Source organism: Microtus ochrogaster, chromosome 18 (assembly GCF_000317375.1).
Source record: "Microtus ochrogaster isolate Prairie Vole_2 chromosome 18, MicOch1.0, whole genome shotgun sequence".
Lineage (NCBI taxonomy): Eukaryota > Metazoa > Chordata > Mammalia > Rodentia > Cricetidae > Microtus > Microtus ochrogaster.
The window spans coordinates 22,505,516-22,516,877 of NC_022020.1; the positions used below are offsets into that span (position 1 = coordinate 22,505,516).

The window sequence follows — 11,362 nt, forward strand, 5'->3', positions numbered from 1 at the left end:
CACCCATAAGAACTGGTGTGAACAGTAGTTACCACCCATGAGGCTCAGTGTAAACAGTAGTTACCACCCATGAGGCCTGGTGTGAACAGTAGTTACTGCCCATGAGGTACGTTGTAAACAGTTTCATCTGTAACATCTCAAGACAAGGAGGAGAGTTTGGCCCTAATTTACAAACAAGGATGTGTAATTATTCAGCCACAAATAAGGCTGCACTTCCGAGTTCTAAAGCCATGCACGTACACACAAGCCCTCAGGCAATTGCCTGAATGCTAAAGGGCCCCCACATGACCCACGTGTGCGCATGCGTGGTTCCATCCACATATGACATAGCTAAACCCTTGTGCGCATGTGTGAGCCCATCATCTGCGTATGACGTAGTCACGCCAACCCCCTGTGCACATGCGCTAGGCAGCTTTTAAAAAGCTGGCCGCACCATCTTTCTCTCTCTGCACACCATTCCCCAGGCCTGTACGCACCCCCTCTAATAAACTCCTAAGCGGATTTGTTGTATGTTCTGCGTTTCCTTCTTGCTCGCACCAGATAATTTCAGGTAGCACACACAGAGAGGGTGGCTCGTCTGCACTGACAGTGCTGGCAGATGGGAAGGAAGGGCTCTCCACTGCGGAGTCTGTCAGCAGGGTTACCCCTGAGCAGAACTCTGGAGCTCCTCTGGCAGGCTAGGTGGGCTGGAGCTTTCCAGACAGAGACATGAATAGCAGGGATGTGGGGTACTCAAAAACTTGGAAGCAGTCTGGCTTAACTGGACAGCAAGATCAGGATGAGGAAGTAGCAGCGTAAAGAACAGAAATAATGGGAGAGGAGGGGAGGGGTAATGAGGAGAGCCGTGGAGACCGACAGTCACAGACACTGATGGTTTGTCAGACCCATGTCCCTGAGAAGAAAGAGTTTCTTGTAGAGCATTCCCGGGGATGCTCAAACAGCATGTCTTTACCTTCCCATGTGTACCGCGTACCACCACACCTCACCCCAACTTCCTCACCACCTGCCCTAACTGCATTTCCCACTACTACTGCACTAAACAGTGAGTGCATGTTTCTGCCTCTCCTCCTGTGCCCCAGGCTGGTGAACAAATCCATGCTCCACTCTCCCAAGATACACTGGTCCCCGGTAACAGACTCCTGCTACAAGCTGCTTCAGTGAAGAAGTGTATTAGCTCAGCCATGAGGGAATCCAGGGGTAGGGAGAGAAGACGCAGGGCAGTTCAGAGACACCACTGTCACTTCTTCTATCTCTGCCATCTTAGGAGTCACTGTGGTCTACACGCTGTAATCAGTAGCCAATGGCTCTGGCGATAAGGAGGGGAAGCGTGTATATGATAATGTGCTAGACGGGAACTTTCCCAGAAGCACTTTCACCAGCAAGCTTGCCTGTGCCTGTTATCCAGCAGGAGTCCTTCATCTCCAACGGCAACAAGCACACCTTCAGAGCAATTATCCTCCCTGGACTGGGGTAGGGCTGGGACCAACTTCCTCCCGGGCTGCAGGCTGCACCAAAGAACAGCTGGGTGAGGAACAACAGAGGTGACCCCTGCGTGCTGAAGGCCACCTACCAAGTGCTCTACATCTTGGGCCACGACCCTAACATTTCCACATTCTCCCAGATCTTAGAGAATCCCACCTCATAGATATCTTTCGGATTTTATTTCCTCTCCCCTTCTCCATTACTGTTGCCTTAAGTCATGCCCTTCTCAGTCCTTGACTGCTCCAAGACACACCTCTAAGAGACACCTAAAGACTTACTAAGGGTAATGGTGGGGAGAATTAGCATTTCCAAATTGTAAATGAGAAGCAAATATATTTTAAAATTATTACTATACAATTATTATATATAATATATAATTATATATTATTATATAAAATATTATGTGTATATATGTATCACTTATTGAGTATCTTTGCTCTTACATGCCTAAAATCCTTTTCCAGATTTCACCATCATGCTATGAGGCAGTTATCGTGTTCCTCTACATACAGATGAAACCGTGGCTGTCCCCATGGAGAAGACAGGACATGAACACGGGGAGCACAAGAACAGCTGTCCCCATGGAGAAGACAGGACATGAACACGAGGAGCACAACAAAGGACTAGAGACACCCACACAGCCCCAGAGAGGAGGCTAGCCTGGGCACCGAGTGTGAGCAGTGGGATGGGGAGAAAAGGCAGTTTTGAGAAGCAATATCTGATGTAGCCAAAGGCCAAGACTGTTTCTCAAACTTGCTTCTGAAGAAGGGCAAAGTAGGGAGAGAATCGTGCTACACAGTCTATGGTTAGATCAAGAGCCTGGCCTTCAGGCAGGTCACAGTCTGTGCGGAAATCTAGACTACTGTTTGGTTTGTGACACAATCTCATTGTGTGGCTCCTTGCTGTCCTGGAACTCACTTAGACAGATTAGGCTGCCTTCTAACATGCAGCAGTGTTCCCGCTCTCTGTCTCCTGGCTGCTGGGATTACAGGCATGCACGCAGGACTCTAAATAAGCCAGTCCATGAGAATCTTGGAACTCAGTGTGCTGACTGCTCTATGTGGGGTTCAGAATGCGTCCTTTCTAAATCCGCTGCAGAATTCAGTTTCACTCCCTCTCCAGTCTCGGATGGCTGACCCCTCCCCTGCCATCTGACCTCTCTGCTATTGTGCTATAAGGATGGGCGAGCAAAGACACTACCACCCAGCACTCCTTCAAACCCTGCCTTCTCCACCTTCCTTGTTCTGACTGCGTCTAGGAATGTCAGTCTCCTCTGCTAGGAAACAGACTTCTCATGCTTTGGAAAAGCAGCTAGCCCTTTCCAGCCTGCAGCCTCTGGAGGAGCCCTTCCGCCCTGGGGGATCTCTTCAGAGTGTTTAGACACGGAAAAAGGTATTAACAATGGATGGCATTAAGTAAGAATGGCTGTTTCACTTAGAAAAGAAAACAAACAGGAAGTGCACACACAGCTCAGGAGACATAGGAATGCAAATCGTTCTTTTCTGTTTTCCTTTAGAGACTGGTACAGACTCTCCAAATTGTAAGTACAAGCTTCCTGAGTCACAAAGTAAACTGACTGGTTCCTGAACTTAACACACCTTGTCTTTGCCTAGGACATGTGATAACAGGTGTCTCTTTAGCCTTAATATGTGAGACTTACAAACAAAACGCACAGAGTAGAAGAGAAGGGCAGTTGCTCATCCCAGCCCAGGATGACCAGGAGCAACAGATACCAGCTTTACAGGGGTCGACATGTCAGAGCTAACGTTCCACCAAGCAGCCTCAGAGAGACAGGAACACAGCCAGAACTCAAGACTTGTCACATCTATACTGGCCTGCAGACAAATGCCCTCCACATCAGACAGGGAAAAAAAGATTTTTTTTTCATAAAACCCCAATGCTTATTAAGGCTGAGAACAGTACCAAATCAGATTTACACAGCTTCAAGAATAAAATGAGCAGAGGGCAATCTTTAAAAAAATCAAGGCTGACAGAACTCCCTAATTATGCGGACACACACAGTGGTACTAACCAGCAGCATCCTCAATTGAGACAACGCAGGAGAGCGAGATTCTCCAGCCATTCCTGAAATCCGCACTTCTCCTAAAAGACTCAAACTGGAAGGAGAATGCGCTATTTAAAAGAGAAATAAAAGACCTAAGATCTGAGAAGAGGAGGCAGGCAGATCAGAAATTTGAGGAAATCCTCAGGTACAGCCACTTTGAGGCCAGCCAGGACTACAGGAGTCCCTGTCTCCCACCTCCCCTCTCCCCACCCATTCTACAAGAAAAGAGAAAATGGCGTGACTCATGTTTTCTGCAACAGCTGCCAATCAGCTCTTCAGTGTGCCACCCGCACTGAACCTTCTCATTCTCTGCCCATTATCAATATGAAAACTAGAGTATCTTGGCAACAGATTTTTCACAGTGAAACTCTTTATTCTGCAGTCTTTTCTAGTAAAAATCAAATGGCAAAGGAATGTCATTATCTATAGTAAAGATTTTCAATATAGCCCGACCAACTGCAGCATTCCATTCTTCCCTCCTATTCAAATTACAGTTAATGAGCATCTATTACACGAAGCGTACAGCCCGAGCTCCCGGAATCACAGGCATGGGCTCGCAAGCTACAGGAAGAGACAGAGAGTCCAGAAACACTTGGAGTGTGCTGGGGTGCCGAGACAGAGATATGAAAAGACACGGATGGGCACCCTGCCTAGTCAGGCTCAGCTGAGACACTTGATTCAAGTTTTGAAGCCTGGTTCAGATGAGGGGGTGTTTAGGGAAAGGCAAAAGGGTACATATATAGCAACCAGCAGGAGTCCCGTGCACAGTGCCCTGGCAGGGTCTGGAATGTCTGGGAAGCTGAGAGCAATTCTGCCTGGCACAAGCAAGCCACTGGTCAGGCTGGAGGTTAGAAAAGAGGCAAGAGCGAGGCCAGCAGTCTCTGCTGCTCAGCACATTCAAGGAACAAGGAATGTGTAAGGTGGCTATTTTATAAAGGGTAGAACTGGGGCTCTGAAGTGACAAGTATCTTTCTAAAGCTCCACAGTCTGCTTACACTAACACAAACGTCACTTCAGAATCATTCCTTCAACCTACGTTTGCTTAAAAGGTCCCTGGTTTTGTAAGTTAGACGGCAGATATCAAAATATATCAGTACTCACATATATGCTTGACAGAATTTATGAAAACATTTCTTTTCACTCCCTGCCCCTGCCCCAGCCTTCTGAGACATTTCCCTTTCCAGTCCAAGTAAAAGGAAACTTAGACGTCTTCGTGAGATGCATATACTTTAAACCTCACCTACGACTACTTTCTTCTGGTTCCCTGGGAAGTTTCTGATTGAGGATGACGGGACTCGTAAGGATGTCAGGATTGGCAGGACATAACAGCACTTAACAGCGAAAAGATCAGCTGTACATTGTAACTGGATAGCGGGTATGGCACAGCTCCACGTTTAAAAGTTACGAGGGGCTGGAGAGAGAGCCCAGGGTTAAGAGCACTGGCCGCTCTTCTAAAGGACCAGATTCAGTTCCCAGTGCCCACGAGGCAGCTCACAGTCATCTATAACTACAGTTCCAGGGAATCCAACACCCTCTCTGGCCTCTGTGGGCACCAGGAGGCATCCACATGGTACACCCACACCCACACACACATATGCAGGCAAAATACTTAGACATATAAAACAAATAAATCTTGTTTTAGGTTAATGGAATTCCTAGCTCACTGCCAAGTCAGTTTCATTAATTTAGTCATCACCTCTATGAAAATCAAGTACCTCACTATTCAGAGTACCAAACCCTGCCAAAATGAAATGCTAATCTTTTTCATATTTGCATAGCAATTCTAAGGGCACAATTTACAATCAAACCTTACGACTTTTTTCAAATCTTTTGCTCTTCAAATCCAGAAAAATAGTTTGAACCCCATTCAAGTTTTGCTTTGGAAAAGAACAAAAGGAAAAGTACTGCACCTCTCCCCGCACAGAGAGCCACAAAGGGCCTCAGGAAAGCTTCCCAGAACAAACACCGCAAAAACTGAGGTCAACCACAGGAGAAAGTCTTCCTTGAAGAAGCTGAAGAGACGCAGCAGAGAGCAAACAGGCAAACGCTATTGTTCTGGCGGGACCCACAATCGATAGCGCGTAGCTTATATAAATCTCAGATCAGACTCAAGCAAGAGACTGAATGAAAAGAACTTCCTGCCTGTCAAGCGAGGTTACGTCTAAAGGAAGAATGCAAATGTCTAAGTAACACTAGAATGGATACAAGAAAAATAGTCTTTTATTGTTCTAATTACTTTTTAAACAGAAAATCATTTTCCAGTCAGGTGATAATTGTGAACACATGCGGCTATCACCCTTGCACTGAAGTGTTCTCTACCAGAACACAATTTTCCCGCTGAAAAGCCTTTATCTGCATTATGAAAAATGACTTTATAACTAACTTTTCAACTCATAATCTGGTACTTTATTTAAACAAACTGAAGGAGTACTTTCCAATTGGTGCACACGATAAAGTCTCATCAGCCTTCTGTCACGTGTGTACGTGTGATAGCTGCAGTTAGTCTTCCAACCAAATGCCCTATTTTAACAGAAATTCAAAGGCATTACTCTTTCCTCTTATCTTATGTGGATGTATGAAGGCACACCAAGGCACACGGGTGCCTGTGGAGGTCAGAAGACGTCTCCTACAACTGGAGTTGCAGATGGTTGTGAGCTGCTTGTGGGTTCTGGGAACCAAACTCTGGTCCTCCTCAAGGGCAGTTAAGAGCTCTTAACCACTGAGCCATCTCTCCAGTCCCAGCTCTTGCTTACTTTTCAGATTTTCACGAGGGAAGTCTTAAGTAAACCACATAAGGATCAGTAAAATCACTTCTATTTAAATAAAACAGAGCCTAGTGTGGTGGCTTCTGCCTGTTCTGGAATCTCCCCGCCTAGAAGACTGAAGCAGGAAGTCTGTCCCAAGCTCAAGGCCGGTTTGGGCTATAGTGTGAGAGACCCTGTCCAAAGAAACCATAAAATATGTGAATAAGTTTAATGCAAAGCCAGTGGTTCTTATTTGATTTTTAATAGCTGTTCTATGTTCATGTGTGTGTTTGCCTGCATGCATGCATGTGGAGCATGTGCGTGCCTGGTGCTCCCAGCAGTCACAAGAACACATCAAATCCCATTGTGCTTCCCATTTCACTTGAGAATAAAAAAAAATGGGCAACTCAAAAATCTCAAAAAGCACTTTTGAAAAGATTTTTGTTTATTATTGCTGTGTGGGTGTTTATCTGTGCACAGCGGGGTGATGAGTGTGTGGCAGCACCCAACTAGAGGACGGAGGACAACACTGTAAAGTGTATCTCCTTCAAACTTTGTAAGAATTCCAGGGATCAAACTCAGATACCCAGGGATGCCGAACAGACATCTTAACACCGAGCCAACGCATCAGCTCTTCGAATGTATTTTAAAGCCAGGTGGTGGCGGCGCACACCTTTAATCCCAGCACTCAGGAGGCAGAAGCAGGTGGATCTCTATGAGTTCCAGGCCAGCCCAGTCTACAGAGTGAGCTCCAGGACAGCTTGGGCCACATAGAGAAACCCTGTCTCAAAAAAAAAAAAAAAAGTTCTTTTAAAAATTAATCGATAATTTTTGTTTTAATTTCAGAGGAAAATAAGTTAACTTATGTTGCTTAACACTGTGTTTCTTTTCATTTAATTTCTGAGAATAATTTTGCTAGTATAAAAATACGAAAGGAACAATAATTACATCAAGTACATAAAGTTAAAACTCTGACTTTTCAAACAACATATGACCCTAAAGTCCTGGAAGTACTGAGTATGTGCTCAAAGCATTTGGAAAAATGCTTCAGTGACAGAAGAGGGACAGAATAAAGTTGGGGATCAGGTTTTATGCACCATCAGCGGCCACATTTATGGTCTGTCTCCCATTTTTCACCCGTTTTCTTATTTTCCTTCCAATACTTAGAAGAGAAGCATTTCCTGCTATAATGGCTTCACTAGAGTTAAACTTTTGTCAATTTTCCAAGCTCTAAATCTCAGCCACGCTGCTGGAAAAACTCTAGGCTAAGCTTTTTCTCTTCCTGGCTACCATAAAACCCTTGGGTCTTTTTCATCTGATCTCTGTGTTTCTAAGATCTGAAGACTGGGCATTTTGTCTCCACTTTCTAAGAGCGGTGGAAAGGCCTCGGTCCCTCAGGAACACTTGGACCTTATGGAAACTTTGGTTTTAATTGGTGATAGCCAAAGTCACCAAGCAAACTACCCCAGAGAGAACACTGTAACAGAGGCTGTTGGTTACTGGCTGTGAACTTAACTTGTGATCTAAACAGGAGCTAATTTTATCAAATTAATATACAGTAGCTGGGACCGGAGAGGTGGCTCAGCAGTTGAGAGCACTGGCTGCCCTTCCAGAGGACCAAGGTTAGATTCCCAACACCCACATGGCTTACAACATCTGTAATATCAAATCCAGAAGATCCGTCAGTCAGTCTCTTACACATGCATGCAGGCAAAATACCAACACACATAAAATAAGCAAAATTCAAATATGCATATAGAATAACTGACACCTGTATGCCATAACATGGGAAGGGAAAGAGGAAGGTTAAAAAGCCAGTTCTCTATAGCATAGCCCACATACTCAAACAATGTCTGAGGATCACTTACACAGGGTGCTTTTGCAAGCCTCGCACCATTGGTAAACATACAAATGCTTAATTTAGTACATACTACAGGTAGCTAGTTCCTAACACACTCATTTTTAAAGAGGGATAGTAGCCGCAGACAATGTGGTTAGCTCCAGCAGACATCTGTGTTGCACACACAGACATCAAAATCAGCATGGCATGCTTTTGTGACACCAAAAGAGGCTAAGCTTGTGGCAAAAATGATTACTTCCAACGAAAGCCTGCTTTAAATAGTGTTTAGTTACATGGCGCTCAGCCAAAAGAACACTATTTTGAAGCTGTTGTTGCCTTTGAATCACTCACCAACCTTCAACCCATCTGTAAAACAAGGTAAATACTATGGATTTACTAAAAGTAAGTATGGATCAAGAGTTGGGACTCACGTTTCTTTAACAAACTTACTCTATTTGATCCGGAGTCTTGGCTGCTCTCCTGACAGAATAATCTACACAAGCCACAGCTGACAGGGGCATGACTTTCATGATTAAGTGGGGAGCTCTTGCTGCAGACAACTCGAGAGTCCAAATGCGCTTCAGAAGGTCTCTTTGCCGGCTTGGTATCAGGTCCTAACTTATCCTTCTGACTGTTCCCACTCCTACACCAGCTAATCTGTCTGTATCGCCAAGAACTGTTTTTGTTTTTATTTTGGCCTATTTTGTTCACAACAAAATCTTCTATCGTCCTATGCAGTAAAGTTTTGTTTCCCCCTGTTTTCCTACTGTGTGTGGATGCGTGACTAAGTACATAAAGAAAAGTTAAAAATATAAAGCAAGCATTGTCCCTCCAAATACTGTCTTATTGCTCTTGGGAAAAACTGAAAAGATGGAAATTTGATTGAATTTGCTTGTTATAATTGCTGGGGAACACTGTTCAAAACGATTTCCCAAAGGAAGGGGTTAAGTGTTTTAGCTTTAATTGGTCACTTTGGCCTTTCTTCGGAAAGAGGATTACACCATAAAATTCTAATTCTGTATGCCCAAACTGGCAACATCCACGAAGAGGCTTCTAGCCAGCAAGTTTTTCTGGTGGGAATAAAGGTAATCAAAATAGACTGCCCCAAGGAAATGCCCAGAACCCACCTCACGCGGACAACTTCTGAAATGACAAGACTAGGAGAGGCTATAGGGCATCATGGTAAACTCGATCCCCCAGACTCACAGGTTCCGGACGCGCGGGGGTGTGGAGGGGGCACGATACGCAGACTCCACAGCTGCCTTAACTAAAATGCCTCGGTGGTTTAGTACTGAAGGAAAAAGGCAAACAAAACACACACCCTGGATTCCTATCTGCTCAGAACTGTTGGAAAAGCGAAACAAACGCGCAGGCGCATCCTCAGGTTGTCAGGTATTTTTTAAAAAATGTACTCATTAAAATTAACGAAGTGGGTCGGGTGCAAGCTCGTAGGCTTTCTGTGGGTTTTCTAGTTTAGAAGCAGTAATACATTTTTGATGACTACAAACAGGGGCAACCCGATCACAGATCTGCTTTGTGAGATGTTTACTTCAATGTGGAGATAAACCAGCTCGCTAGAGGAAAGAAAATTGGGCAAACGTAGCATTCTCCAGCTACAAATCCGGGGAACACAATCACAACAACCAGAGTCATGTTTCAGCGAAAGAGTGCGTTAGTTTACTTCCCCAAGAATACTATCGGGGAAAATGGGGGTGGATGGGGGAGGAAGGCTTCCACAAAGCCGAGAAGCACGCCTCCAGCACCCGGGTGGGGAGCAGCCTGCCCATTCAATTCTGCGTCTGTCTGGGAGCTGCGAGGGGCCTAAGAGCTGCTGGGGGAGCCCGGGAGTGGGCAGACTCACCGGGGCTCTAATTGCTGCTGGAAGTTGGGGCGTCGAGGACCCTTCAAGACAGCAGTTACTTTTCTAAAGCATCTCCAAGTTAGCACAGCCCCACAGACCCCTCCTCTGTCTGAGGCCGGGACTGCTGCTCTGCTGTTGCAAGGAGGCCGGGCTGGACCGGTGACAGTCTTGAGACAAAGCCGCGGACCCCCACGTCGCGGACCCCGTACCGCGCCCCGGCTGCACCTACCTTGATGCCCTGCTGCTGGGTGGTAAGGGTGAGCTTGGACTCGTCCAGGAGCAAAACTTCGCAATAAAATTCTTCCGGAACGGCGCAGAAACAGCCCATGTCGGCTGAAAGCGTCTCCAGTCAGGCGAGAGCAGCGACCGAGGTGCCCGCCGCCTCCTCCCCTCAAGCGCGAAGCATTAATTTATTGTACGCGCCGCGGAGAGGGCGAGAGGCGCGGGTCTGGGTGGGGCCCTGGGGAGCGAGGTCTGGGGTCCTGCAGTAGAGCCGAGGGCACCCAGAGAAGCTCGGAGAGCGGAGGCGGGAGGGTGAGCGCGCCCCAGAGCGTCAGGGACCCAGAGCCGCCCGGGAAGCGCCCGCCGAACTGGGCGCCGGGAGCGGCGTGTCCCCGCGCATTCTGCGGCTGAGGCTCCTCTTCTAAAAACTGGGGCGGCGACCTGGGAACGACAAGAGTCGCCTGGTTAGGGACGGACAGCCAGGGACACGAAAAGGGCGGGCCGGGCGCTCCAGACCCTCCCTGGGCTCGGACGCCCTTCGGTACTCGGCAGCGCCAGCCCCGTACAAGCACCGGAGCGACTCCCCTGCCGCAGAGCCCAAGTCCCCACCGGGAGCGCACCGGGCCCCGCCCCACACCCCCGTGACAAGGTAGGCAGAGCGGAGAGCACTCGGCTTCTCTTTTGTGTCGGGGGTGGCCAAGACCCCCCAGCCTGGGACGCGTGGCCAGCGGCGAAGGTCGCCACTCCCTCTGCGGCTCTCACAGCCAGCCCGGGGGCGCAGGGGGCGGCCAGGGCTCCTCACCGAAACCAGCCGGGGGGAGATCAGCTTGTTGCGGGCTGCGGCTTCCGTCTGAGGGTCCCCGAACTCATCCCGCAGAGATGGCCAAGTTCAAGCGCTCCTCTCCCGAACGCCCTGCTACGGGGACCGAACGCCGAACGTCTTGAAGAGACGAGCGCCGGAGAACCTGCGGGCGGGCGCGGCAGTACCCGGGCACCGAGGCCGCCGAGGCTCCAGGGAAAGTTCTTGGCCGCGCGGGGCGGAGCCCTGGGCGGGAGCGACCCAGGTGCAGAGAGCCCCCGGGCGTCCGCAAAAAGCCGCCGAGCTGAAGCAGGATCCCCGGAACTACGACCCAGGCGCCCCTTCTGGG

General features: G+C 47.9%; 1 protein-coding gene across 1 annotated transcript in view; it reads right to left on the reverse strand.

Moving 5' to 3' along the window:
• Positions 1–11,102, reverse strand: part of Epb41l4a (erythrocyte membrane protein band 4.1 like 4A) — a 194,541-nt gene extending 183,439 nt beyond the window's left edge. The window contains exons 1-2 of the mRNA XM_026783583.1: positions 11,017–11,102; positions 10,222–10,655 (exon numbers count right to left, since the gene is read on the reverse strand). Of these exons, the coding sequence (XP_026639384.1) occupies positions 10,222–10,320 (99 nt within the window). The 5' untranslated portion in view covers positions 10,321–10,655; positions 11,017–11,102. The remainder of the gene's footprint in view (positions 1–10,221; positions 10,656–11,016) is intronic.
• Positions 11,103–11,362: the final 260 nt, after the last annotated feature.